Below are 22,604 nucleotides of genomic sequence, written 5' to 3' on the forward strand. Positions count from 1 at the left end.
AATCCACTCCCTCGAGCGCTCTCCCTCCCTTGCTCGTCGTCTCTTCTCTCCTCCTCCTCCTCCTCCTCCTCCCCTCTTCCCCCGCCTCTCTTCTCCCCTCCCAGTCGTCACCATGGGCAAGAACACATTAGACGACCGGCCCGCCTACCTGACCTCCGACAATGCCAAGTACTCGCTCGGGGTGCATCGCGGCCCCTTGCCCACCGGCGGCGATGAGACCTCCAAGCTCGAACAGGTCGAGTCGGTCGGTGGCATCTCGCTGGCGATGACCCACCGCACGCGCAAACAGAAGATGGCCCGCCATTGGAAGCGGTTCTGGTGCTGTTACTTGGTCGGCAATATTATCTTCCTGGCCATCCTTTTGCCCATCTTGTAAGTCGCGTTGTGCAAGAGTCCCGAAGTGGAGAACAAGACCCTGAATCTTGAATTCTGGATTTTGGGCCTTTGCGCACACCCGCAAAGCGCGTTCCTATTTTTCAATTAAGCATGAACTAACCCTGACTATAGCTTCCTCGTCGTTCTCCCCGCTGTCTCTCAATTGGTCGTCAACAAGTCCGACCTGGTCCTCGTCAATGCCGCGGTCATGCAGCCTCGGCCGGATTCCATTCAGCTGACGCTGCAATCCGCATTGGACCTGAAGATCGCCTTGCCCGTGCGCATTGACCCGATCGTGTTGAACCTATTCAACCGCGACACTGGCGCCGACAACCCCTGGGGCAATATCACCATCGAGGGCAAGACCATCAAGGGCAACACCACCCTTGGAGTTGTCGGTCAACACACCCCGCTCTCCAATGTCACCGTTTGGACCAACTATGTGCATGACGTTGTGTTCCAAAAGCAGTCTGCGCTGTCACTCCATGGCTCGACCAATTCCTACCTCGGAAAGCTCAAGTCTCATGTGACTATGAACAAGAACGTGCTCTCGCCGAGTGAGTGGACCTACCTTAGCATGAAGAATGTATAAAGAATCGATCTGACTAACACTCCATTCTAGCACTCGACTCGTTCACTGGTTTCAGCATCTCCGACAGCACACTTCTCCTCCCCGCCCGCTCAGACGGCACCAACCTCATCGGCAATGCCACCCTTCCCAACCCCTCCGTGCTGACCATCGAGATTGGCACAATCATCCTCGACATCTACAGCGGCAGCCTCCTCATCGGTAACGCCACTGTGGAAGATCTCACCCTCAAGCCCGGCAACCACACCAACCCCATCAAGGGTGTGCTGGACCTCAAGACCATCATCAGCAACCTGGGCGAGGTGCTCAAGTCGCAAGCCTCCGCTCTCAAGACCGGCAACCTGGCCCTCTCCACTGTCACACGGTCCGTAGTCTGGAACGGCACCGAAGTCCCCTACTACACCCAGGTCATGCACGATCTCACCCTCACCGCGAACGTGGGCTTGGTCTCGACCCTCAAGAACACCCTTCACAGCCTCCTGCATCCCGATGGTAGCAGCGGTACCAGCACCGGCAACTTGACCTCCCTCATCTCCAGCTTGAATCTCACCTCGGCCGTTGACGAGGCCAAGGCCACTCTCAACTCGACCGATAGCAATGCGGTATCATCCGCGCTGAAGCGCAACGTGCATCTCCTGGATGTGTTCAAGGATGAGCACCCCGTCAAGCGAGACGCGATAATCGATTCGCTGGCACATCTCTATACAAAGGAATGAGCGTTGTAAACCTGCGCTTTACCCTTGATTTTTCCTTGTTTCTCGTTTTTGGATCTCTTTTCGGACGTACATCGTCTGCCATGCACCGCGGACCGGGCATCCCCCCTTGTACAGAAACCGCGCCCTTATCCCCCGCACCGGCCACGCTCTGCTTGATGCCGACATGATTGTGACTTGACTTGTGATATCCCCTCCCCCCTGGGTCTATGATATTTGATGGTGGCCTCTTATATCCCCCCCCCAGGCTACGGCGTTTTTACGGATTTATGTTTTTGACTATTGACGGTTTTACATTTGATATACCTGCAGCTTTGGATGAGATGGCGCGTCTGAACTGGACTGGACTGGACTGGACCGGAGTATTCACTTCCATCGATTATTGGATGATGGAGGAGAAGCACCAGTTTACCAGTTTCAGCGGGTCTCTCGATGCAGAAGATAATACATAAATGATTAGATGATACACTCACTTATTACTGACTTCATCCCTCAAACGCTTTTCACTACGTACCCTTTTACGCACAGTATCCACAGTACAATACTCAGGCCCTGCGCTACACTACACACGGGCTCGGAAATTAAACCCATCCAAACCGAAATTGCCATGCATGTGAATCTGCACCAGCCCCGAGCCGCGTGCCGCTTACTGTGCATACCGCGTACAGACTGCCGTGTAGATGTAAATCGGAGATTTAAGATTCAACATGGCGCTGGGATTTAGATTTAAACTTTTGAGCTTTGACTGGCGTCTCCTTCTGTCTGGTACTTAGCGCATGCACGATGACCTCATTCACGCCGGGCGTCGTAGTCTGAGTGCTAGGCTGGGGTTGGTAACTTGTTACATCATACGTACTTGAAACTTGGGGGAATTCGCTGCGTGTGATGTTTCTTGGTTCATGGGATTGAATCGGTTTTTTCTGTAGAGAGTTAAGGTTCTGACATGGTTTTAGCTTGGGGATATGATCTGCATGGGGTGGGCTTGTGCCTCGATGGCGTTGGGAATGTCATTTGAAGATAGGGGTACGTTAGTATGCCAGTCTATCTAGGGGTGGGATGAACAGTCAAATCTTAGAGTAGTTTGATCTATTGGGTTGGTGTAACCAGATTATGTGACGAGACATCGCCCTTGGTCAAGGATGTCGCCACAATGATCTCTGACATTGGAAAGGTTTGGTGATATTGAGGTATACTATTCATTAAATCTGGAGGATGGAGCCTGCCAGTTAGTAGCCTGGAATATTGCAAATCTAGCTAAGTATTCACAACGACTTGTCGCGCTGTTCAGAGTCTACCGTGCTACCTAGGTCTGGCTTGGATACGCACCAAGGCGAAATGGTGATAAGCACACGCAGGAAGATGGTCTTTAGCTCGCAACCTGGGTAGATAATGTATTCCTGGCATAGGGTGGTGTTCTAGAGGGTATTGCGTGGGGAGATGAAGAAGGAGGACACCATATACCTGTCATCTCTACTCTATGGCAGAGACATCGCACACTGAGCACCACATTTCATTCAGACAAGTGCAATTAACTTTACGAGGAAGTGTGTCTTTCTCTTGAACCGGTATAAAATGTGTTTTCGCTGATATTGATAGGGATTGATTTTGTGTTATAGAATATGTAACCACTGCTCACTGACAACCCACGCCAAAGAATATCTCCATCTCATCCACCTCCTCCCGTCCCATCACCGCAACCAATACCCCCGATTAATAACCCGATAAAGCGCATCAGCCTCTCTAATCAACCCCCCACTAGAAGCCCTCGGCGTTGGCACCGCCACGGGGTACACACCATCCCGCTCGCCAGTAGCAGAGTCAAAACCAGTCGTCCCCAGTGAGGACAGCGGCCTCAGAGTAGGAAGATGAAGCGCCGGATCGAAACTGATCAGGATCAGCGCTTTGTGCTGGCTTGGTAGACCGGGACAAGAGATGGAGTATATGAGGGAGCGTTCGTCCGCGAGGGCGGTTACCACGCCGGAGCGCTGGTCAGGACAGAGGAGATTGTGTAGTTCGGCGGGGCTTTCTTCGGAGGGCCACAAGTGGACGCCGCGGGAGACGAAGCGTTCCTCTGAGCCTTGGATGGGAAGGTCGTTGGGAACGAGTTGGACTGGGAAGAGGAGGCCTGGATCGCCAGTGATGCCTTCTTCGTCGATGGGGCATTTACGCTTGCGCGAGACTGTTCGCAGGCGGAGACGATCCTGTACGCGGACGCCGGCTGCTTGGGGTGTGGGATCGTTGACTAGATCGATGAATGTGGAGCTGGCGAGGTCGTAGCTGTGATGCTTTGTGTAAGCGTGGATAAATTCCTGCCGCTCGTTTGGGTCGTCGCTGAGCTCGTGTTCCGGGTGGTAGTTGCGTCGGAGACGTTTCTCGGGCCGATGATCGTATGTCTGATCGATGACTGGATCTTTGCTAGGTCCTGCATCTTCGTTGTCGGAGTCGTCGCTCCATGAGGAGGGGGACTTGGGGTCTCCTTCGGGATGGACAGCTTGTAATTCTGCCGGTGTGGGTAGGGGTTCGATATAGGTTGTTCGGTGATTTTCGCTTTTGCCGTTTGGCCATTCACGGCGGCATTCGAGGATCATCGGGCGGCCGGTGGTTTCATCCTTGCGGATGGAAAGATCGGTCCACATCTCGTTGATGGGACCTTCACGGTGTTCACGACGCCAGAGGCGGCCGCTCCATTTTCGACTCTTGTTTCGGGGTGCGTAGCAGGACCAGTGGTAGAATGAAGAAAATCGCTCATCATCCTCCGAGGTGACCTGGGTGGAGATTGTATAGAGATGGTCCTGGTATATCTCGAAGCAGATAGTCTGGCCTAGTTCTCCGCCCACCACTTGCTCTAGATGAAACTCGATCGTTTCATCGGTAGCCAGGTCTACCCCGCGACATAACCAGGCTCCCTGAGAACCGAGTGCCTCTACAAAGACACCATACCAGAGATATGAACGACTATGACGCACAACTATCGGGCCAGATGATGGGATCGGCTTGTGGAAGAGGAGTCTCTTCCGACGACTCTGCCGTGGTGCCATATCGATGGCAACCAAGGAGTCAGTCTGGGCGCCGATACCCTCTAACCGAAACACGACGATACCATTGCTGTAGTGTAGGAGGTTGACCCGAGCCGCGGGGTCAAGGACCTCCTCCTGCAGGCCAGTATACAGTCTCGGAATGACCTCGTATAAATTTAACACCTGCTCCTGGCGGGCTCCACGATGCACATTGAGCAGACGGATTTCATGCCCGACGCGATAGCAGAGAACGCCCTGGTGGTACACAAAGTCGACCGCATATGCTAACATCGCCACTGCATACGGAGATGCCGTGGCAATCGCTTCGTGGATATCGAAGCGGTGCCCGACGGCCTTACGGTAACCGGACTGGGCCGCCAGGGCGGTGCGGCCCTCCTTGCTGTAGGCAAGCACACTCTGCAGTGAGATGTCAGCATCACGGCAATTATCGGTGTAGACTGGAGAAGAGGGGTATGCCGGTCGGTCTATCTTCTGAAAGCGAACAAAGAGAAAGAGAAAAACACAAATGGGCGAGGGGGTGGATTTGGGTTTAGGGCTTTGGTATTGGCTCTCGAAAGGAAGGGAGAGAGAGAGAGAGAGAGAGAGAGAGAGAGAGAAGGGCGCGGACCCTGAAAGTGGGGGCTTGGCTTTCGTGTTCGGACTGTGGAAAGTATGCGGCTCTTACCTCGACCGTTTTGCGTGCGATGAGGTCACTGATCATTAATTCATGGATGGCGCGGTTGCTGCGGCTCAGGTGGATGCAGTCGCGGTCGTCCAGCAACGTGGCGATCTGATAGAAGACATCGAATGGAAGGGAATCCAGGGTCGGGGGAGGACAGGAGCCTGCCATTGTTGTAGGCACCCCGATGTTGACGAAGGGATACGATAATTAGGGTGAGATGGAGTGAAGGAGGAGGAGGAGGAGGAGGAGGAGGAGGAGGAGTCGGTCAGGGTTAGCATGAGAAGAACATGCTGAATTAATATGGAAATTGAAATAAGAACTGTAGGATGGATGAGAGGAGATATGCGTGAGGGCCAAGAGAGAATTGTCGGAGGGAGTGGTCAGGATGAGAATGGAGAATGAAGAATGGAGAATGTGTAGGAGAATGAGAAGAAGAAAATGAAGAGCCGCCGTGGGCCGATAAAACCAAAAGAGATGAGGTTTTGGAGCCGCACGGCTTCACGATGGACGAGAACTGCGATAGTTCATGCCGAGCGAGGGGGGCGGATAGGATACGAAAAGGGCTGGGATATGGGGACTAGCGTGAGAAAGTATTATTATCGTTGAGAGGATAATTCATTTTTGATTTTTGATTTTTGATTTGCTTCTTTGAGCCTCAAGAGAAGACAGGCATCGGTGCTCCATCGGATGATCCAGCCAGGGACTTTCCCTCCCGTCGAGTACTTTCAGCAGAGCCGCATCTGGTTTCGTGGTCCAGACGGATTCCCGCTAGCGCCCTTGTCCTTTTCTTCTCCTTCGCTGCTCCTCTTGGCCCGCCACCCAATGGGGGCCACCGTCGTATTCAATTATACTTCTCCTCATCTGTAATCCTGACTCCGTGTAGTCCTGAAGAGCCTCATCATGATCGAGTGACTCGCAATCCTGGTCTGGCCACCTTTGGAGATCGTCTCTGCAGGCCCCCCGTGTGGACCGACCATGCGACTCCTGACCAAAAGGACTTGGAAGCCGGACTCATGGGATGCGGATCCTGGTCTCTCAAGGAGTCTGCACTAGTAGTGCATGGCTGGGAGGTCAGGGGACAGAGCGTAGAGTTTCATCATTGCCCTGTTTCACCACGCTGGTGGGAGCAGGAGCAGGAGGAGGAGTAGTTGTACGACTATCGTATCTACTACGAATCCAACTCCTGGGTCCGATCAATATTCCCCGCACTTTTGCCACTAGCTGGACTGGGTCCTGCTTTCCACTCCTCAGCAGTATCCAGTTTGGTCCAAGCCCACCGTCGAACAGCTCCTGTTGGGCTGAGGACGTGTCCAGCCGACCAAATCAGGTATTCCGTCGCATGGCAGTGCACCCGGTAGACCCCTATTCGTAGGAAGAGCCAACGAATTGGATCACGTCAGCATCCCCATCTCCAAAGTCCCCTGCCCGGAGAATCAAACCAAACAAACCATCCAAATGGACCAAACCAAGCAACCCGGTCCAACCTGCCAAGAGCCACCGTCGAATGAGGTTGCCTGCAGCCCTACGGCCGAAGTACCTGGGACTCGGCCTGGTTCCATGGAACGGAACAGAGGACTGTACCTTGCGAATCGGAGATTGGACTCGGACCACAACACTGGGATCGGATGGTTTCTCGTTCTCTTCCCCCCTTCAGGTACCCTTCAATTCAGCTGCCGAACAATCATCAATCAGCTCGCTCTTCCTCACTCGGACTCAGGACTACCCTTTCTCTCGGAGTCTCCGAGGATCTACGCGCCCCACCAGTCAGCCAGCCCGCCGAAAGACGTTCTGTGCTGACCCTGAAAAAAAATATCCCATCTCCGCCATCACATCAGCGTCCATCCTTGTCTGCTCTCCGGAATAATAACACCAGACGCGATATCTCCATGAACTATCCACCTCCAGGACCTCCTCCGCCAGGACCTCCTCCTCCATGGGCCGGTTATCAACAGCCTCCTCCCCAATGGTCGCAATCCCCGCATCCCCCGCATCCCGCGCCGCCGCCCTACCACCAACAGCCACCACCACCACGACAGCCGCAACCCTACTACCAACAACATCGCCAGCATCAGTCTTACTCGGGTCCCCCACCAGGAGCCTATCCTCTCACACCGCCCTATAATCACCCCCCCGTCACCACAGCCTCCTTATGGACACACACCGTTCCCCCAGCCTCCCTATGGCCAGCAACCTACGCCATCTCCCCAACCGGGACATCGTCAGAACTTGAGCGTGAGCAGTTACGGTACAGCAAAAGCCAGCACCCTTTGTCACCCAATTTTCCACGTCTTCATCAAATCCTAACCGTTGGTTCTACGACATTAGGGCCCCCTCGCGCCAATTCTCCGAATCTCCCACCCCGACCGCCGCAGAGTCTCCAACAGTTCGGTCATGGGGCGCCCTCCAGTTACCAATTCCAGTACTCAGCTTGTACCGGACGGCGGAAAGCCCTGCTCATTGGTATCAACTACTTCGGCCAGGCCAATAAGCTCAACGGATGTATCAACGATGTCACCAACATGTCCACCTTCCTACACGAGCGCTTCGGGTATCACCGCGAGGATATGGTCATCCTTACCGACGACCAGCGCAACCCCATGAGCATCCCCACCAAGAATAATATCATCCGGGCCATGCACTGGCTGGTCAAGGACGCCCAGCCCCACGACTCCCTCTTCCTCCATTTCTCTGGCCATGGGGGTCGAACGCCCGATCTGGACGGCGATGAAGATGACGGGTTCGACGATGTGATCTACCCGGTGGACTATCGATCCGTCGGACATATCGTGGACGACGACATGCACGCCATAATGGTGCGGCCTCTGCGCCCCGGTGTCCGACTGACGGCCATCTTTGACTCGTGCCACTCCGGAACCGCTCTGGATCTTCCGTACGTATACTCGACCCAGGGCATCTTGAAGGAACCAAACCTGGCCAAGGAGGCCGCCCAAGACCTTTTCACCGCATTCACGGCGTATGGAAGGGGAGATCTGTCCCGTATGGCAAGCACCGCCATTGGCTTCTTCAAGAAGGCAGCAAACGGAGGTCAGGCACGGGAACGTACCCTCCAGACCAAAACCTCGCCGGCCGATGTGGTCATGTTCTCCGGATCCAAGGATACTCAGACATCGTAAGTATCAACCCGTTTGTGAGGGGGGGGAGAAAAAACGCTCCGACCAAACCTTTTCCCCCTTCGTTTCCCCTCTCCTCCCCCTTTTATCTAATTTCCGCTCTCCGATTTGACCGGACTAACCGACAATCCTCACAGAGCTGACACCTTCCAAGACGGCCAGGCCAGGGGTGCCTTGAGCTGGGCGTTTATCAAATCGCTGAAACAATGGCCCCAGCAAAATTATCTGCAGCTACTGAACACCATCCGAGCTGAGCTCGACGGGAAATACACCCAGAAGCCACAATTGAGCTGCAGCCATCCCCTGGGTAAGTTGATCTGCGGTACTACCGAATGGAGCCCCAGGCTGACTCGTGCGGCAGATGTCAATCTACGGTTTGTGATGTGATGTGATGCGTTGTCGATCACGCCACTTGTTTTGCTCCACCGGTTTAGCCTATTGTTTTGTGTACATACATACATCTCTTTGCATCTTTGTGTTTAGCTACTTTCCGAAAATGAGCCCCCGATGTCATGTCGCTGATTCTATTGATCTACTACATCCGCCTACATCCGCTGACATCATGCCGGATACCTCTTCTCCAGGCATGCTGTCAGACAGACCATTCTGATCGAGTGGGCATAACCCTGCTCGTTTCTCTCGTCAGCCACTAGCCACTACCCATAGCGGTTCCCCCTTTGCACCCTTTTCTGATCCGAGGGGGTGAAAAAGATTCCATACATATCCACCGTCACCGTGTAATGGCAATACCGGGCGGCAGTCCTCCCGAGTCTCCCCTCCATGGGCCTCGTGTGCCGCAATGCGTGGCTGTGGTTTGCCAGGCCCCCGGGCCCGTCCACTTTGGGGCCTCCCCACTGCGTACAATCGCAGGGGTCACAATGGATCCATGAACACCCCCTTTACCCGAGACACCATGTCCCGGCCCCAACACCAAGAAAGTAAAAAGGAAACAGGACAAGAAACCACCTTGTCAACCGAGTTCTGATGACCAGCATCAGAATCGCTGTCGACCGACCATTTCTTCACGGTCGGCTGCAGCGCCCCCTGCGCCTTACCCGCAGCAAATAATTGCTTTGGCGCTAAACGGGCTTCGTTCGGATTTTCCAAGGTTCCCTAATAATCGCGCGAGGCTGTCCGCCCCCCCTGAGCGGGAATCGAACCAATAAGAGTTTCACGTCAGAAGATCCCCAGTGGGAACCCTGGATACATCCACAGCTCTCTCTCTCCTTCTCTCTCTTTTTTTCTGCTTTCCGATGCCCCCCATCGATGAGAAAGCCTTTGGGACCGCAAGCTCAGTTCCTCGGTTGCGCTGGTTTTCCACGTCGTCGACCACGTAGAGCGGGGTTCAGATGTCCAAAATGACTGCAAACCATGAGGAAGACGATTGGGGGGCTAGTGCCGCGTCATCGAATGGGCGAACCAAAGCAAAGACCTCCATGATGTGTCAGATCCAAGACAATCATCCGGACTGAAAGTTGACTGAACGGCATGGAAGAATGATCTGATATGGAGCATCTCCGCTCGGACGGGAAAAAAAATAGTGGACTCGGGGAGGATCGATCCCAGCATCGCAACCAGAATCTGTGGACGACCAGTCAATGAAGCTCCCCAGCTCAGTCTCCTCGAATCTGTCGAACCATTGATCCCAGATGATGCGAATGCATTGATTCTCCACAAGGATTCGCAGTCACCCGCTTCCATCATGGAGGGGAGGGGCATTATGAAACATGAGATTACGGTCATCTGTGTTACACGGGCCGGCACCTCGTAGCTTGGGAACTACTAAAGCGATGAATGTCTTTGATCCACTTTTCGTTGTTAGTCTTTTTCGGAATTTGATGCTCAGCGTTTGCGATGGCGCGTTCATATTTTTTCCCTCCTTCGCTGGTCTCTTCCTCCTCTCTTTTGACCTGAGATCCTCCCTCCTTCAATCTTCCCCCTGCTCCCTGCGCTTCTTCAAACACGCCCTCACGATACATATCACCTCGCGGGCTCTCCCTTCCTATCTCCTTCATACAAGCCACCTTAATACAAACCGGGCTAGTCACTCCCCAAACCATGTTGACATCATCCTCCGCCACGAACAGCTCCTACTCCTCGTCCGTTGCTTCCTCGGACCCTCATCTCCCCTATCAACACCCACAGCCCTCGTCAACCATCTCCCTGGGCTCACAACACCTACGTCGCACCCCAATGCCCGTCAAATACCCACGATTCTACTCCACGCCTCTAGATGACGGCCTCGAAACACCACTGCAAATCTACGGCTACGAACAGCGCGAGCCATCCATCTACGAGAAACCAAAGCTACTCCACCGTGTCTCGCACGCCCTCGACGATATCAAGGAAGATTTCTCGTTGAATCTGGACCCTGCCCGCTCAACTGCCGACAAGATCAAGCGTCGATCAACGCTGCTCCTCGACGCTAACTTTGGCGCAACTCTACGCCCGGAAACTGCAGATGGTGCCTTGGCCCGCCACTCTCGTCCAATGTCTATCATGTCCGTCTCCAGCCCGCAGCGCAGTCTGAGCCGGCGACTTAGCCGACGACTATCTATTTTCTCGGCGCGGAGCAAGAGTGCGACCGTGTCGAAGGGGGCGAGTATTTCGACGCCGAATTTGATCGGGTCGTCGATGCAGTATGCGAATGGCAGTCGGACGGCTTTCATCTAAGGCGTGCAATTTACCTCGGACGAGCTGAGAAGGACTGGGTAGCCTCTTGACGAGGTGATCGGATCTTGCAGAGGAGTCGGATGACGAACTGAATGAAACATAAAAGTGGAGACCGGAATAATCAGAGACAGCGGAGAGGAAGTGTCACCATCGAACGCGGAATCGACGACATCTGCACCATGCAATACTGATGAATCAGTCATTCAGCAATACATATCATATCTGCGACATGCCGCCTGGGTATGTCATTGAGGTTTTCATGGAAGGAATGGTGTTTGGAGCTTGGAATCTTTGTTTTGGAGTCGTCAATTTTCACAAGACGGCGTTTTACATTGTGCTATCATATCGGGCTTTGGGTTTTCTTTTCTGTTCATTCTTTTACACATTGCTTTTCGCTTGAGCTATGGTCTTGCGCATGCTCCATTTCCTATTGTTGGTCTATTGACCATCTAATCCTGCGATTTGGAAAACTTTCTTGTATTTACATCTGACTGGAACTGTCTTACATTGCCACTGACTGACGCTGACATTTGACTTGGGCATGACTTGGCGTTGGAGATGAATTTATTTTCTATTTCTGTCATTTTTCTATCGTGTATATGTTTCAATGAAGTATAGTTAGGTTAGAATCTTCGATTGTTGACCAATCGCATCACTAATTATCCAGTGACAAATTACATTTTAGTATTCTAATCTCTACCTCGTAGATCGCCTCCAAATAAACGTTCGACCGGTCGGATCGACGAGGGACGCCACCGGCCGCCCGCCAGGCGCCCCGCGCCAACCAGCCATTAAGTTCGGCCGGAGTGGACCGACATGCGTCAGCAAACGCCTCTATCTAAAAATAAAGCTAGACCGGAAATTTCAAGGTGCCGTACGGTGCAGGAGCTGGTCGCTAGCCACATTGTCAAAATGTGGCTGGGTTTGGAATTGGCGTATGGCTTTCGGCCGTACAGTACGGAGTACGGAGTTACTCCGCACATTCAACAAAGTTTCATCCAGGTTAAAATTTGTTTTCTCCCCTTAAAAATTACATATTGATATAGCGAGATACTCTGGTGGCTGCCTAATATTTTAACAGGGACTTGTACAGGGTGCCAGTGGTTTGTGGCTATGGTCCAAGTTTCTTGTGAGACATGCATATTGACGGGCAGCCAAGCTTTGGGTTGCTTTGGTGCAAGTAGTGGCGATGATATCTCCGAGCGTTACCGAGGTTGGGGTATTGGAATGCGTGGATTGCATACGATTGCCTCTGGAAAGATCCAATTAGAGCGAAGAGGTATCGAATTCGGTTGAAGCACGCACTTATGCTAGTCCTGTGTTTTCCATAGCTTCAAAACAAGCGACGAATACTGAACTTCAGGACAGGACTTCGTCTTCTCCAGCAAGTCATTGAATCTTCCCATCCGAGACACCCGGCTTTCTTGTAAGAAACTAGTTTCCCCAGGCTTTCCTCATTTCGAATGGCTCAATCATCTCTTAGACGTGTCTTAAATACTCGTTACAAATGTCATGATTGCGTAAACTCCCGACCATAACAGAATACTAGGTCTCAGAATTGACAACGGTAAAGTCCATGCGTCAATATTATGACCAGTGGTATAAGGAATTTCTCGCTTATCATGTCAACCCATCGACGAATCCTTGTTCTGGGGAATCCTACCCCTCTTCGAAGCGAACGCGCTAACTAGGCACCCGTAGATCAACGTTCACTTCCGCGTCATCCACTGCTCCACCTCCATCGGCTGATATGCCGGGGACTGCGTATCAGTGTTCTCGCCTTGATTGGTACATGCCTGGGTTCTTACCTTTTCCTGTTTTAAAACAGCAATTACTTGATTAGCTCGAAATGTGAAATATTTACCATATAGGGTATGGTCTCGCAGAGGACTTCTTACTTATGATTGACGGTGACAGAATGAAGGAGAATATAGCAGGATGGTTTCTATGCAGGAATGGCAAAATGATGTCTGAATCGCATTCATCTGCTAGCCAACTGCAGTAAGGGACGAAATGGTGCGTAACTTCGGACAAGTCGGAAAGAATAGCTCGATGGGTCTCGCTAAGGTGAAGCCAGAAAACCTCATATATTTTTGTGCAAGGATGGATAATGATAAATGAGAGCCGAATCTGAGAAATTAACTTCATGCTCCAAGTTATGTTCCTCAATTCCCACTGATTGGTTGGTAAATGCTACAAGCATGTTCAAACTCCGTGACTTGAGTTTACGAGTATGCAGATGATCTGCTTACTACTGCTCTCCTTGAACCCCATATCGAGGCAATACTCGAGCTCCTTGTCCGCCAGTTCCTTCACGTATCTTTGCTCATCTCGACGTGCTCCGCCGGCACTAACCTCGCCCCTTTACCAGCAGTAGTTCTCTCAAGTTCTTCATCCTCACGATCAATATACTTTTGAGGTCGCTTTTGGCAAATGGCATCGGCGTCTTTGGTAACGATCAAGGATGGGTTAGAGCGGTAATATGCGTCAATATCTTCGAGGCTTCGATTGGCTAAGACAGCGTTAGTGTATACAATAGAAGATTCTCTGGCTGATCTCAGTTACCTGTTTCTGGGTATAGGAAGTATAAGACTGGGAGAAACAGAGCGTTCGTCACTGTCCATACGATCCCTGTCATGTCCATTAATACACGCTCAACAAAGTTGGACGAGTTGAGGGCCGCTCACAGAATCTCCAGCCCAGATTTTGAATACCAATTGGCGTGATCTCTACAATGACAAAGTTTGTGATCCTTCATTCCATGTTAGTAGCTGGGAGAGATGAAGATTTATGGAGGCATCGACTCATACCAATCAGTTGCTGTCGCGACTGCAGCACCCTTTGTTCTCATAGGCAAGGAATTGATCTCTGTTGGATAGAGCCAGGGAATGCCTAACATTCCGATTCCAAAGCTACCGTGGAACTTTAGAGAGTCACGTAGTCAGCGAAACATCTCACCATAAAAGGGGTTTATGTATACCACAGGTACTGACCAAGAAGAAAAATGCAACCGATGCTGATCCCCAGGCCTTGCCGTTGCTCGAAGTCTCTGCATAGCGCAGCAGAATTGTAATGATTAGGAAACACAGAAACTGGCCAAATGTCGAGAGAATCATTAATCCACGACGACCCATCCGCTCAACAAGGAGCACCGCGAGCCCGGAAAAGACCAGGTACGAGATAGCATTACAAGCCGTCAGCAGCCGTGCCGTGCTCTCCTTGAGACCAACCGACTTCTCCAGGACTGTTGGAAGATAGTATGACATAATGTTGATTCCTCCGAACTGCTGCATGAACTGAGTGCCAGCACCGAGAAGTAACCGCCGCAGGGTCTTGGTGTCATGATCTCTTTTCTTTAGGAGATCGCGCCAGCGAACGGAATTTTCGCGCTCGTAGCGGATGGTAAAGTCGATTTCGTTTCGCTGGGCAATGACAAAAGGATCATCGATTGCCTTGGCCTCAAGGCAGCTGATCACCTCGACAGCTTCTTCCTCTCGTCCATGAGCAAGAAGCCAACTATAGAACGTTAACCATATCTTTGAAAAGGACGGGGCGTAGAAAAATATACCGGGGAGATTCTGGTAGCCAAGGCACGGTAGACCAGAGTATGAAGAAAAAGAAGAATTGGAATGCAAGTGGGAACCGCCATGCAACGGCGCCTCCGGCAAATGAAAGCCCATAATTGATCCAATTGACAATGCAATAGCCTGCAATGTTCATCATCATCTCAATAATTACCAACTTGCCACGCCATTTTAGCTGCGATGTCTCTGTAGAGATGTTAGCGTAACTATGATAAGGCCGAACAAGGCAAGCATAATATACCTGTCTGCCAAACTGGAGCCGTTGCAGTGTTGACACCATTTCCAATACTACAAGACCACGAAATTAGCGTACGCTTTCTTCGATGATCAGAGAAGACAGACTCACCCCACAATAATTCGACCTACAAACATCTGCGGCAAACTGAACGACGTCGCCTGGAGAATAGCACCCACTGCCATGATAGTTGTGCCCATCATAATAGCCTTCTTTCGTCCCAGTTTCTCACCTACAGTAAAAGCCAGGATGGCCCCGAAGAAACATCCAACATCATAGATGGCTGTTACGGTAGACAGTGTCTTGGTCTTGGTTGGGCCGACAAGATCGTGAAGTTCGAGGAAGTTCTGGGTGATAACGACGCCACCTTGAATCAAGTCAATGGCATTCTCGTCAGAATAAATATGGTTGACTGACTGAAAACGCCTTGGTCGTAGCCGAAAAGTGTCATGTCTGTCGCGCATGCAACCTAAAGTCATGGAAGGGAACAATTAGTGTATGCTTCGTGGGATAAGGTCTCTAGTGGAAGCGTACAGTAACCCAGAAAGTAAGCCATCCACCCGTGAACCCGAAATAGGGCTTTTTCTTTTTCTCTCCAGCAAATACCATATTTGTATCACAGTTTTGATTGGAAGCAAAAGTTTAACGATATATGAGAATTTTATTTAGGGCTTTATTAACTTCCCATTTTATGAACTCAAGACCTCGAATTTCAGATCGACGCCTCATATCCTATATATACGAAAACAAGAAGTGAGCCAGGCATTCCGGCTAAATAGAGGGTCGGCGTCACTCCGAAGTCTGGAGAGCATCGTGCGGGGGTGAAGTCCGAACATCGATTTGTTTGGTGAATCAGGCTGTGAAAGAGGATCATAAGTGGCCGGTCAAGACGGCTTAGTAGCCTAGATGGACCAAATATCACACAAATCCTGGAATGATTGGCGGGTGCGCTGATCTTCAATTATTTACCCGAGCGTGGGGGAGGGGAAGATCTCGTGAATGTACTTGGCTCTATACTTCCGTGGGGGAAAGCCGGGATACTTCCCCGAGGCTGCTGATCTACTCCCCATTTGTCCTACCCTATCATGAGGCGTTTGTATGTTACCATCTAAGAGGATACTCTTCTGTCGACTAAGTGGGCGAGAACTACTCCAGGCGATTATATAGGAAAGCCATATCGAGAGTGTCAGTGCATATTGCTTTGGTCATTTGTACTCCTATCTGAAATTTATAGTTCCAAGTGGAATTCCAGTGGCCATTCTCGGAGTCAGGGCTCTACGGCCTGATGATCCTGCATGAAGGCCTACTGTTTTCGCCCTTCAATCACAACCCCAGGAATCCCAAATATGCCCTTCAACCCAAAGGTCAAGAGGTTACCGTCCTTGATTTCATCCTTTCTGCTCTCCAGCTCTTCCATGTCCCAGTTTACGGTGATAAATCGACCAGTCAAAAACTTCTTGTCGCCAGCAGCCAGCCACACCGCAGTGCCTCCAGATAATTCTGGGGTATCGTGCAAGAACGGGGCAATGTAGGGCACACTGTGTCCCATATCCGTAGGCACGAGGCCCGGATGCAGACTAATGGCGGTAATCTCAGGGTTCTCTTGGGCCAGATAGGCTGTGAACTTGGACAATGCGAGTTTGGCGGATGAGTAAGAACTCGTGCCGGGCGGAGTACCTTGAGCAGCCGTTGAAGTCACATTGATGATAGTTCTGGTTGCTGAGGGGGCATCTCGAATGGCTTTCAGAAAGGCTTGAGACATGAGGAAAGTTCCTTTGACGTTGACTTCCTGTAGTGATCAATCACGGTCAGTGGCTGCATCATCACTGATCCATTCTTTGCAATAAACGAATAGATGAGAAAAATGGAAGAAAGAGGAGAAATTACAGATGAACAAGGACCATTTATAATGTCAAACCCTCACTCCTTCCCTCCCGGCTGGTTCAATAGGGGCGGGGGCTCGATCGTCGAGGGGGCCAATTGGTCGCCTGATTTGGCACCTTCACGTATCAATGGTCCATTTAGCTGGGAACACTCGCAAGCACGGATTTTATATTCAAATTGTCAGATATCCAGCTTTCATCAAGGGGCTGAGTGTCAGAGAGTCGTATTGTAAGGCTGTTCGATTTGAGAAGATTTGCTGATAGAGGTGCGTAGCCCCTTTGGTGATATTAGATGGCTTCTGCGAGGTCATCAAACGGGGACTTTGATTCATCATCTTTCCTGTCAATGAAAAGAAGTCTACTGCCATTGAGACGATCCCACTCCGTCGCACCATGAATAGCACACCTTTCTACCACGTAAGCCGACAGATATTTTACAAGACATACTGACAGCCAGGGATATTCCAGTCGGTAGGATCCTCCATCACAAGCGATTCTCGGGGCACACTAGACTCATCTTCTGTAGATCGAATCTTGTTTTGCCACTGCAAGTATACGCGCAAACACAACACCCAAAATACTCCCAGCCCAAGTCCCACAAGACTGGCTGTGATACCCCTTTTATACCGCGGTGCCTCGCTCACGCTGAAAAACTGTGGACCAACGATATTGCCTACACAATACATCACCAGGACACAAGCATTAACAACAGCGCGCTTGGTAAATCCTCGGACATTACTGGTAATCAAAGACAGACCAAGAGGCATATTGGCCGAGAAAGCCAAGCTGAGACAGTAGCCTGCCATGCGACCGGCTTGGTTGCCAGCATCGAGTGCATACATGAGAACCATACCGGTCAGGCTGATTAAAGTGAGCACGATCATTGTGATGGTGCGCATGTTGGGGACCCATGAGCAAAAGGCCGAGCTTAGGATCACGAAGCCTAGTTGTGTGGCACCCGCGGGCATTTGGATCAACAGAGCATCGAGACCTTTGTATCCGAAGCCTTGGATAACTAAAGACCCAAATGCCGTGAGTCCTCCATTTGCAATGTTGACACAGAATGTGTATAGCGACAAGAACCACGTTGTCGGGTCTCACAGGGCCTCAATTACCTGGGAGACTCGAAAGGTGCCTTTCACGCCGGCTTGGCCATCTGCGGTAACGCGGCGGACAGCCATCTCACGCTCTGTGGAGCTCAGCCAGAAGGTACTGGAGGGTGTATCTGGGAGTAAAAAGAACATGACAAGTCCCCATGCTGCAGTGATGGCACCGAAGATGAGAAACAGGTATCGCCAGGCCGCGAGTCCGCTCTCGAGATGTCCGATGGCATAGGCGAGCAATCCTCCCAGCATTGAGGCCATGCCATTACCCAAAAACCACAACCCGTAGCGGAAGGGCTGCTCGCGTCGCGTATACCACATGCCTGTCACTAGAGAGAATCCTGGTGCGACTGCTGCCTCGAAAGCTCCGAGTAGGAAGCGGGTGATCATCAGGCCGGTGAAATTGTGACAGGCTGCATGGAACATTAGGACGGCAGCCCAGACAATCCTATTTAAAGATGCAACCTCAGTAAGTCTCCAAACTTGATTGAATTAACGTGTACATTTGCGTGGGTTCAATAGAAATGCGTACACAGTAGCGCCTAGGTACTTTCCGATGGGCAGACGAACGGAAAGGAACATCGTCGGATATGACCAAAAGATATATCCAAAGTAAAAAATGGAAGCAGTCCATGAGAATTGAGTTCCATGAAGATCATTATCTTGCAGCATGCCAAGCAAACTGGCATAGCTGAGCGTCTGCTTATCCAGAAATTGCAAGAAATAACAGAAGCCGAGCAAGGGCAGGAGGATCCAGTCAACCTTTCGGCGAACCTGAGATGAGCCTTCTGCCAAGTCCTGGCTTACATCGCCATCCAGACTCTTCGATGGCTTTGTATCCTCCAAAGGAATCGTGCTGGGCTCGGTCTTGGTTGCAGGTGTCATGGTGAATGCTCAGAGCGGCGAAGAAAATGCGTTGCAAGGAAAGGAATAGTAATGGAAAAAGGAGAAGTAGGACCATGGCACCCGCGCCCTTTATGTTCTTCACTCTCTTTCTACATCTCTACCATCTCATCGTTATTTCTCAGCGTAGAAGACGTGAATAGAGGAATCCCATCCCCAGCGCGGGGAAAGGCCCACATTGATAGTTGGTCTTGGCTGTTCTCCACTGTTCCTCGAGGCGCAATTATCGCTGATTGGCTACAATCTCAAGTAGATTTTCATGGCACCAGCGGAGATGAGAATTTAAAATTCGGCGCTAGAGATTCGTTCAACTATATACTGTCCATCATTTCGGCAAATGCATGGCGAGTCTTGCGGTAAAACGCATCGTCCACTAGCAGACGCCATCCGGTCATTGCCATTGCTTTCCCAGCCGTGATCATTCTCTGATGGGCCTCGTCCGTTCCAGCTGCCGCAGTGAACTGCCGCGTATGATTCTTAGCTCCATCGCGCACCGGTATTCCAATGAGGCCGTGCAGAGCAGGGACTATCTGAGACACATTACCCTGGTCGGTGGATCCGCTCATGAGAAGCTCATCGTGGGCCAGAATAGTCTCCCCCAAATCGCTCATACATTCCTGAAAGCTTTCGCACAGGGGCGGGTTCACGACCAAATCGGCAAAGACCTGGTTTTCCTCTATCTTCACAGTACATCCAGTAGCGGTAGCTCCAGCTTCCAGACACTTTCTCACACGGGCCCCCAGTTCTCGTGCGCCGTGCATCGTTCGGCTGCGGATGGTGTACTTGGTGCATGTCAGCTCTGGGATGGAGTTGGTGGCCGTTGGAGCCTGCAAGATTGCTCCATGAATTCGCTCATTTGGACCGATCTGTTGGCGTAGCATTGAGATTCCATTATATGCCATGACCAGCGCATCGAGGGCATTCCTTCCTTCCCAAGGATTAGCAGCTGCATGGGCGCTGACGCCTTGGTAGACGGCTGTAATATCGTAGCAGGAAATAGAAGATCGGCCTGCGATGCCGATGACTTGGGATTTGACAAATTCTTCCTCGGCCATGGGGTGCCTGCAATAGTCAGTCATCGTCTCGTCTCCATACACCCTGAAGAGAGGGCTAGGGGTCGTACACCATCAAAGAAGCATCCACATTTTTGTATGCCCCGTCACGGATCAAATCAATTTTACCACCGCCATCTTCTTCGGCCGGTGTGCCGAGGAGCTGGGCTTGACCGGGAATACCAAATCTACCAATGGCATATGCCAGAGCCACGAAACCCGTGATACTAGCAGTTGCAATGAGGTTATGCCCGCAGGCATGTCCAAGATCGGGAAGAGCGTCGTATTCTGCATTAAAGTTCACGCAACGACCATCAAGTTTGCCAGCTATGGCTGTGGCCTCAAACGCGGTGCGAAGGCCGTAGGCGTGCCGAGTAGTAGGAATACTCAGTGACTCGAGAAAGTTGCAGATGTTGTCATGGGCATAGGATTCCTTGTATGCCAATTCAGGATTTTCAAAGATCTATCAAATTTGTAAGTAACGTACAAGTTTTTCCCGATCCAGATCTCACCTGCTTATTGAGTGCACGCAGAGGCTGTGCCAAATCGGCGATGTAGTTGTCGATGGCCGCTTGGACCTCATCTTTGGATGGAAACGCCATGGTTGTACCTCCTCGTTCTCGGCTTGCAACTCAATCCGGGCGCGGTCTGCGGGCGATTTTTATATTGGTCCGATAACGACCAGGTATGGTTGAAGACTAGTTCGACTACAGTATGCGATGCCGAAGATGCTACCGTCGCGGCGCAAAAACACGCGATTGGCCGCAACTCCTCACTTGAGGCCCCCACATGGAATGTATCACGATGTATAAATAATAGCCCAGGGTTATCGTATCAGACTTCATTCACTTTCAGAATTTCATTTTGTCTTACCATTTTTGTCTTTCATATTCCATTCAGCAGAATGACTGTCTCAACTTGGCAAGAAAAAGTCGCGGCCAAACAGGCCGAGGCCTGGGCCAAAATTCCCACCGAATGGCGTTTGTGTACAGATATCCTACAACAGGTGGAAACCGGCAAACTCGATATTCTCGATGCTCCAGCACGGTGTGGCATCCTCAGTGATCAGGAGCTCAAGATTACCGAGATACCTGACGCGACGGCGCTCCGAGACAAGCTCGCCGCCAGAGAACTCAGCGCCGTCGAGGTGACCACGGCATTCTGCAAACGCGCTGCTGTTGCGCAGCAGTTGACGTCCTGTTTGACGGAGACAATGTTCCAACAGGCGATGGTGAGAGCGGAAGAGTTGGATGAGCACCTCAAAAAGACCGGTCAGCCAGTTGGTCCACTCCATGGCGTTCCGATTAGTTTGAAGGAGACCTTCAATATCCAGGGTATCCCGACATCCCTGGGATATGTCTCCTTTTTGGATCGTCCGCCTGTCAGTCAGCATTCTGCATTGGTAGAAATCCTCTTGAAGGCAGGAGCGGTGCTATACGTGAAGACCAATGTCCCGCAAACTATGATGACAGCCGATTCACAGAACAATGTGTTCGGTCGTGTGTTGAACCCGCACCGTCGCAACCTCACAGCTGGCGGCAGCAGTGGAGGCGAAGGCGCACTTGTCGCCATGCGCGGATCTCTCCTGGGAATTGGGACAGATATTGCCGGGTCCATTCGTATCCCAGCGGTGTGCTGCGGCACCGTGGGCTTCAAGCCGAGTGTCGGTCGTGTGCCATATGGAGGGCAGACGAGCGCTGGTCGCCCAGGCATGACCGGCATCGCTCCAGTCGCTGGACCATTGTGCCACTCAGTACGTGATGCGGAGATGCTCCTGCGAGTAGTCTTCGATGCACCGAGTGATGACATGGATGATATGGCCCTGGGATTTCCTTGGATCGAGCCGAGCCAACAGGCTGCGAAGAAACTCCAGATCGGTATCCTGCCAGAGGATGCTCGGGCACCTCTGCACCCGAACATGCAGCGAAGCTTGACCAAGGCCGTGGAAAAGCTCACCAGTGCTGGTCACCACCTCGTGGATCTCTCGGAACAAGTCAAGTTCATAGGAGCTGCGGCGGATATCTCGTTCCGCTTCTTCCGCATCGATCCTGATCAGACACAAGTGCAACATATCCGGGAAGCAGGCGAGCCATTCATTCCGTCACTACGATTCACATACGATCTTGACTCAAAGGGCCCCGAGCCGACTCTTCGTGATTTGTTTGACTTGAATGTCGCCAAAGCGGAATACGCAGCTAAGATGCGCCTCATTTTCCTCGAAAACGATCTCGATGTAATCATTGGACCTGGATACCAAGCCACTGCTGTGCCTCATGATACATTCGGGATCCCCAACTATACAGTCCTTGCCAATTTGGTTGATGTAAGTTTTCTCTCGAGCCGTGGATCGTGAAACCCTTGATCAGTGTGGATGCTAAGATAGAGAGTATAGTATCCCGCATGCGTGATTCCTTTTGGACGGTCATGCAAGGCCGATGACTCTGCGTTCGTGCGCAACGTGAATTATAATCCACCGTGTGAGTGTCTCATTTTTATTCAAAATGGCAAATATCAGTACTGATCAGATTAGACCTCCCTGAGGAAGTTGAAGGCGCTCCATGCCACGTGCAACTGATCGGTCGTCGGCAGAAAGATGAAGCTCTGGTGCAACATGCGCGGATCGTGGAGGAGGTTCTACGCAAATAAACACCTGGATACGAAGCA

The 22,604-nt window shown here is 51.5% G+C and overlaps 10 protein-coding genes across 10 annotated transcripts; 4 read left to right on the top strand and 6 right to left on the bottom strand.

Annotated features, from left to right (window-relative positions):
• Positions 1–112: 112 nt before the first annotated feature.
• N7458_001122 (DUF3712 domain-containing protein) lies at positions 113–1,680 on the top strand (the record flags this gene model as incomplete). Its single annotated transcript, XM_056904505.1, has 3 exons — positions 113–372; positions 508–932; positions 998–1,680. 3 exons carry the CDS (start codon positions 113–115, stop codon positions 1,678–1,680), a joined length of 1,368 nt encoding a protein of 455 aa, XP_056768612.1.
• A 1,685-nt stretch (positions 1,681–3,365) lies between these two features.
• fbx15 (F-box domain protein) lies at positions 3,366–5,544 on the bottom strand (the record flags this gene model as incomplete). The annotated part of the gene is made up of 2 exons (XM_056904506.1): positions 3,366–5,111; positions 5,380–5,544. 2 exons carry the CDS (start codon positions 5,542–5,544, stop codon positions 3,366–3,368), a joined length of 1,911 nt encoding a protein of 636 aa, XP_056768613.1.
• Positions 5,545–7,262: 1,718 nt separating this feature from the next.
• On the top strand, positions 7,263–8,894 carry N7458_001124 (caspase family protein; the record flags this gene model as incomplete). The annotated part of the gene is made up of 2 exons (XM_056904507.1): positions 7,263–8,506; positions 8,645–8,894. 2 exons carry the CDS (start codon positions 7,263–7,265, stop codon positions 8,892–8,894), a joined length of 1,494 nt encoding a protein of 497 aa, XP_056768614.1.
• Positions 8,895–10,565: 1,671 nt separating this feature from the next.
• N7458_001125 (uncharacterized protein) lies at positions 10,566–11,180 on the top strand (the record flags this gene model as incomplete). The annotated part of the gene is made up of 1 exon (XM_056904508.1): positions 10,566–11,180. The coding sequence occupies one exon, from the start codon at positions 10,566–10,568 to the stop codon at positions 11,178–11,180; it is 615 nt and encodes a 204-aa protein (XP_056768615.1).
• A 2,312-nt stretch (positions 11,181–13,492) lies between these two features.
• On the bottom strand, positions 13,493–15,608 carry N7458_001126 (sugar porter family MFS transporter; the record flags this gene model as incomplete). The annotated part of the gene is made up of 10 exons (XM_056904509.1): positions 13,493–13,692; positions 13,746–13,811; positions 13,868–13,932; positions 13,991–14,103; positions 14,174–14,696; positions 14,749–14,950; positions 15,006–15,052; positions 15,111–15,366; positions 15,417–15,468; positions 15,534–15,608. 10 exons carry the CDS (start codon positions 15,606–15,608, stop codon positions 13,493–13,495), a joined length of 1,599 nt encoding a protein of 532 aa, XP_056768616.1.
• A 694-nt stretch (positions 15,609–16,302) lies between these two features.
• Positions 16,303–16,761, bottom strand: N7458_001127 (SDR family oxidoreductase; the record flags this gene model as incomplete). Its single annotated transcript, XM_056904510.1, has 1 exon — positions 16,303–16,761. The coding sequence occupies one exon, from the start codon at positions 16,759–16,761 to the stop codon at positions 16,303–16,305; it is 459 nt and encodes a 152-aa protein (XP_056768617.1).
• Positions 16,762–17,316: 555 nt separating this feature from the next.
• N7458_001128 (uncharacterized protein) lies at positions 17,317–17,850 on the bottom strand (the record flags this gene model as incomplete). The annotated part of the gene is made up of 1 exon (XM_056904511.1): positions 17,317–17,850. The coding sequence occupies one exon, from the start codon at positions 17,848–17,850 to the stop codon at positions 17,317–17,319; it is 534 nt and encodes a 177-aa protein (XP_056768618.1).
• Positions 17,851–17,979: 129 nt separating this feature from the next.
• Positions 17,980–18,870, bottom strand: N7458_001129 (uncharacterized protein; the record flags this gene model as incomplete). The annotated part of the gene is made up of 2 exons (XM_056904512.1): positions 17,980–18,433; positions 18,518–18,870. 2 exons carry the CDS (start codon positions 18,868–18,870, stop codon positions 17,980–17,982), a joined length of 807 nt encoding a protein of 268 aa, XP_056768619.1.
• A 329-nt stretch (positions 18,871–19,199) lies between these two features.
• Positions 19,200–20,542, bottom strand: N7458_001130 (M20 family metallopeptidase; the record flags this gene model as incomplete). The annotated part of the gene is made up of 3 exons (XM_056904513.1): positions 19,200–19,950; positions 20,012–20,403; positions 20,453–20,542. The coding sequence occupies 3 exons, from the start codon at positions 20,540–20,542 to the stop codon at positions 19,200–19,202; spliced, it is 1,233 nt and encodes a 410-aa protein (XP_056768620.1).
• Positions 20,543–20,844: 302 nt separating this feature from the next.
• N7458_001131 (putative general amidase) lies at positions 20,845–22,586 on the top strand (the record flags this gene model as incomplete). Its single annotated transcript, XM_056904514.1, has 3 exons — positions 20,845–22,263; positions 22,333–22,417; positions 22,471–22,586. 3 exons carry the CDS (start codon positions 20,845–20,847, stop codon positions 22,584–22,586), a joined length of 1,620 nt encoding a protein of 539 aa, XP_056768621.1.
• Between the last annotated feature and the right edge of the window lie 18 nt (positions 22,587–22,604).

Source organism: Penicillium daleae (genome assembly GCF_028827525.1).
Source record: "Penicillium daleae strain IBT 16125 chromosome Unknown utg000002l_segment0_segment0, whole genome shotgun sequence".
Lineage (NCBI taxonomy): Eukaryota > Fungi > Ascomycota > Eurotiomycetes > Eurotiales > Aspergillaceae > Penicillium > Penicillium daleae.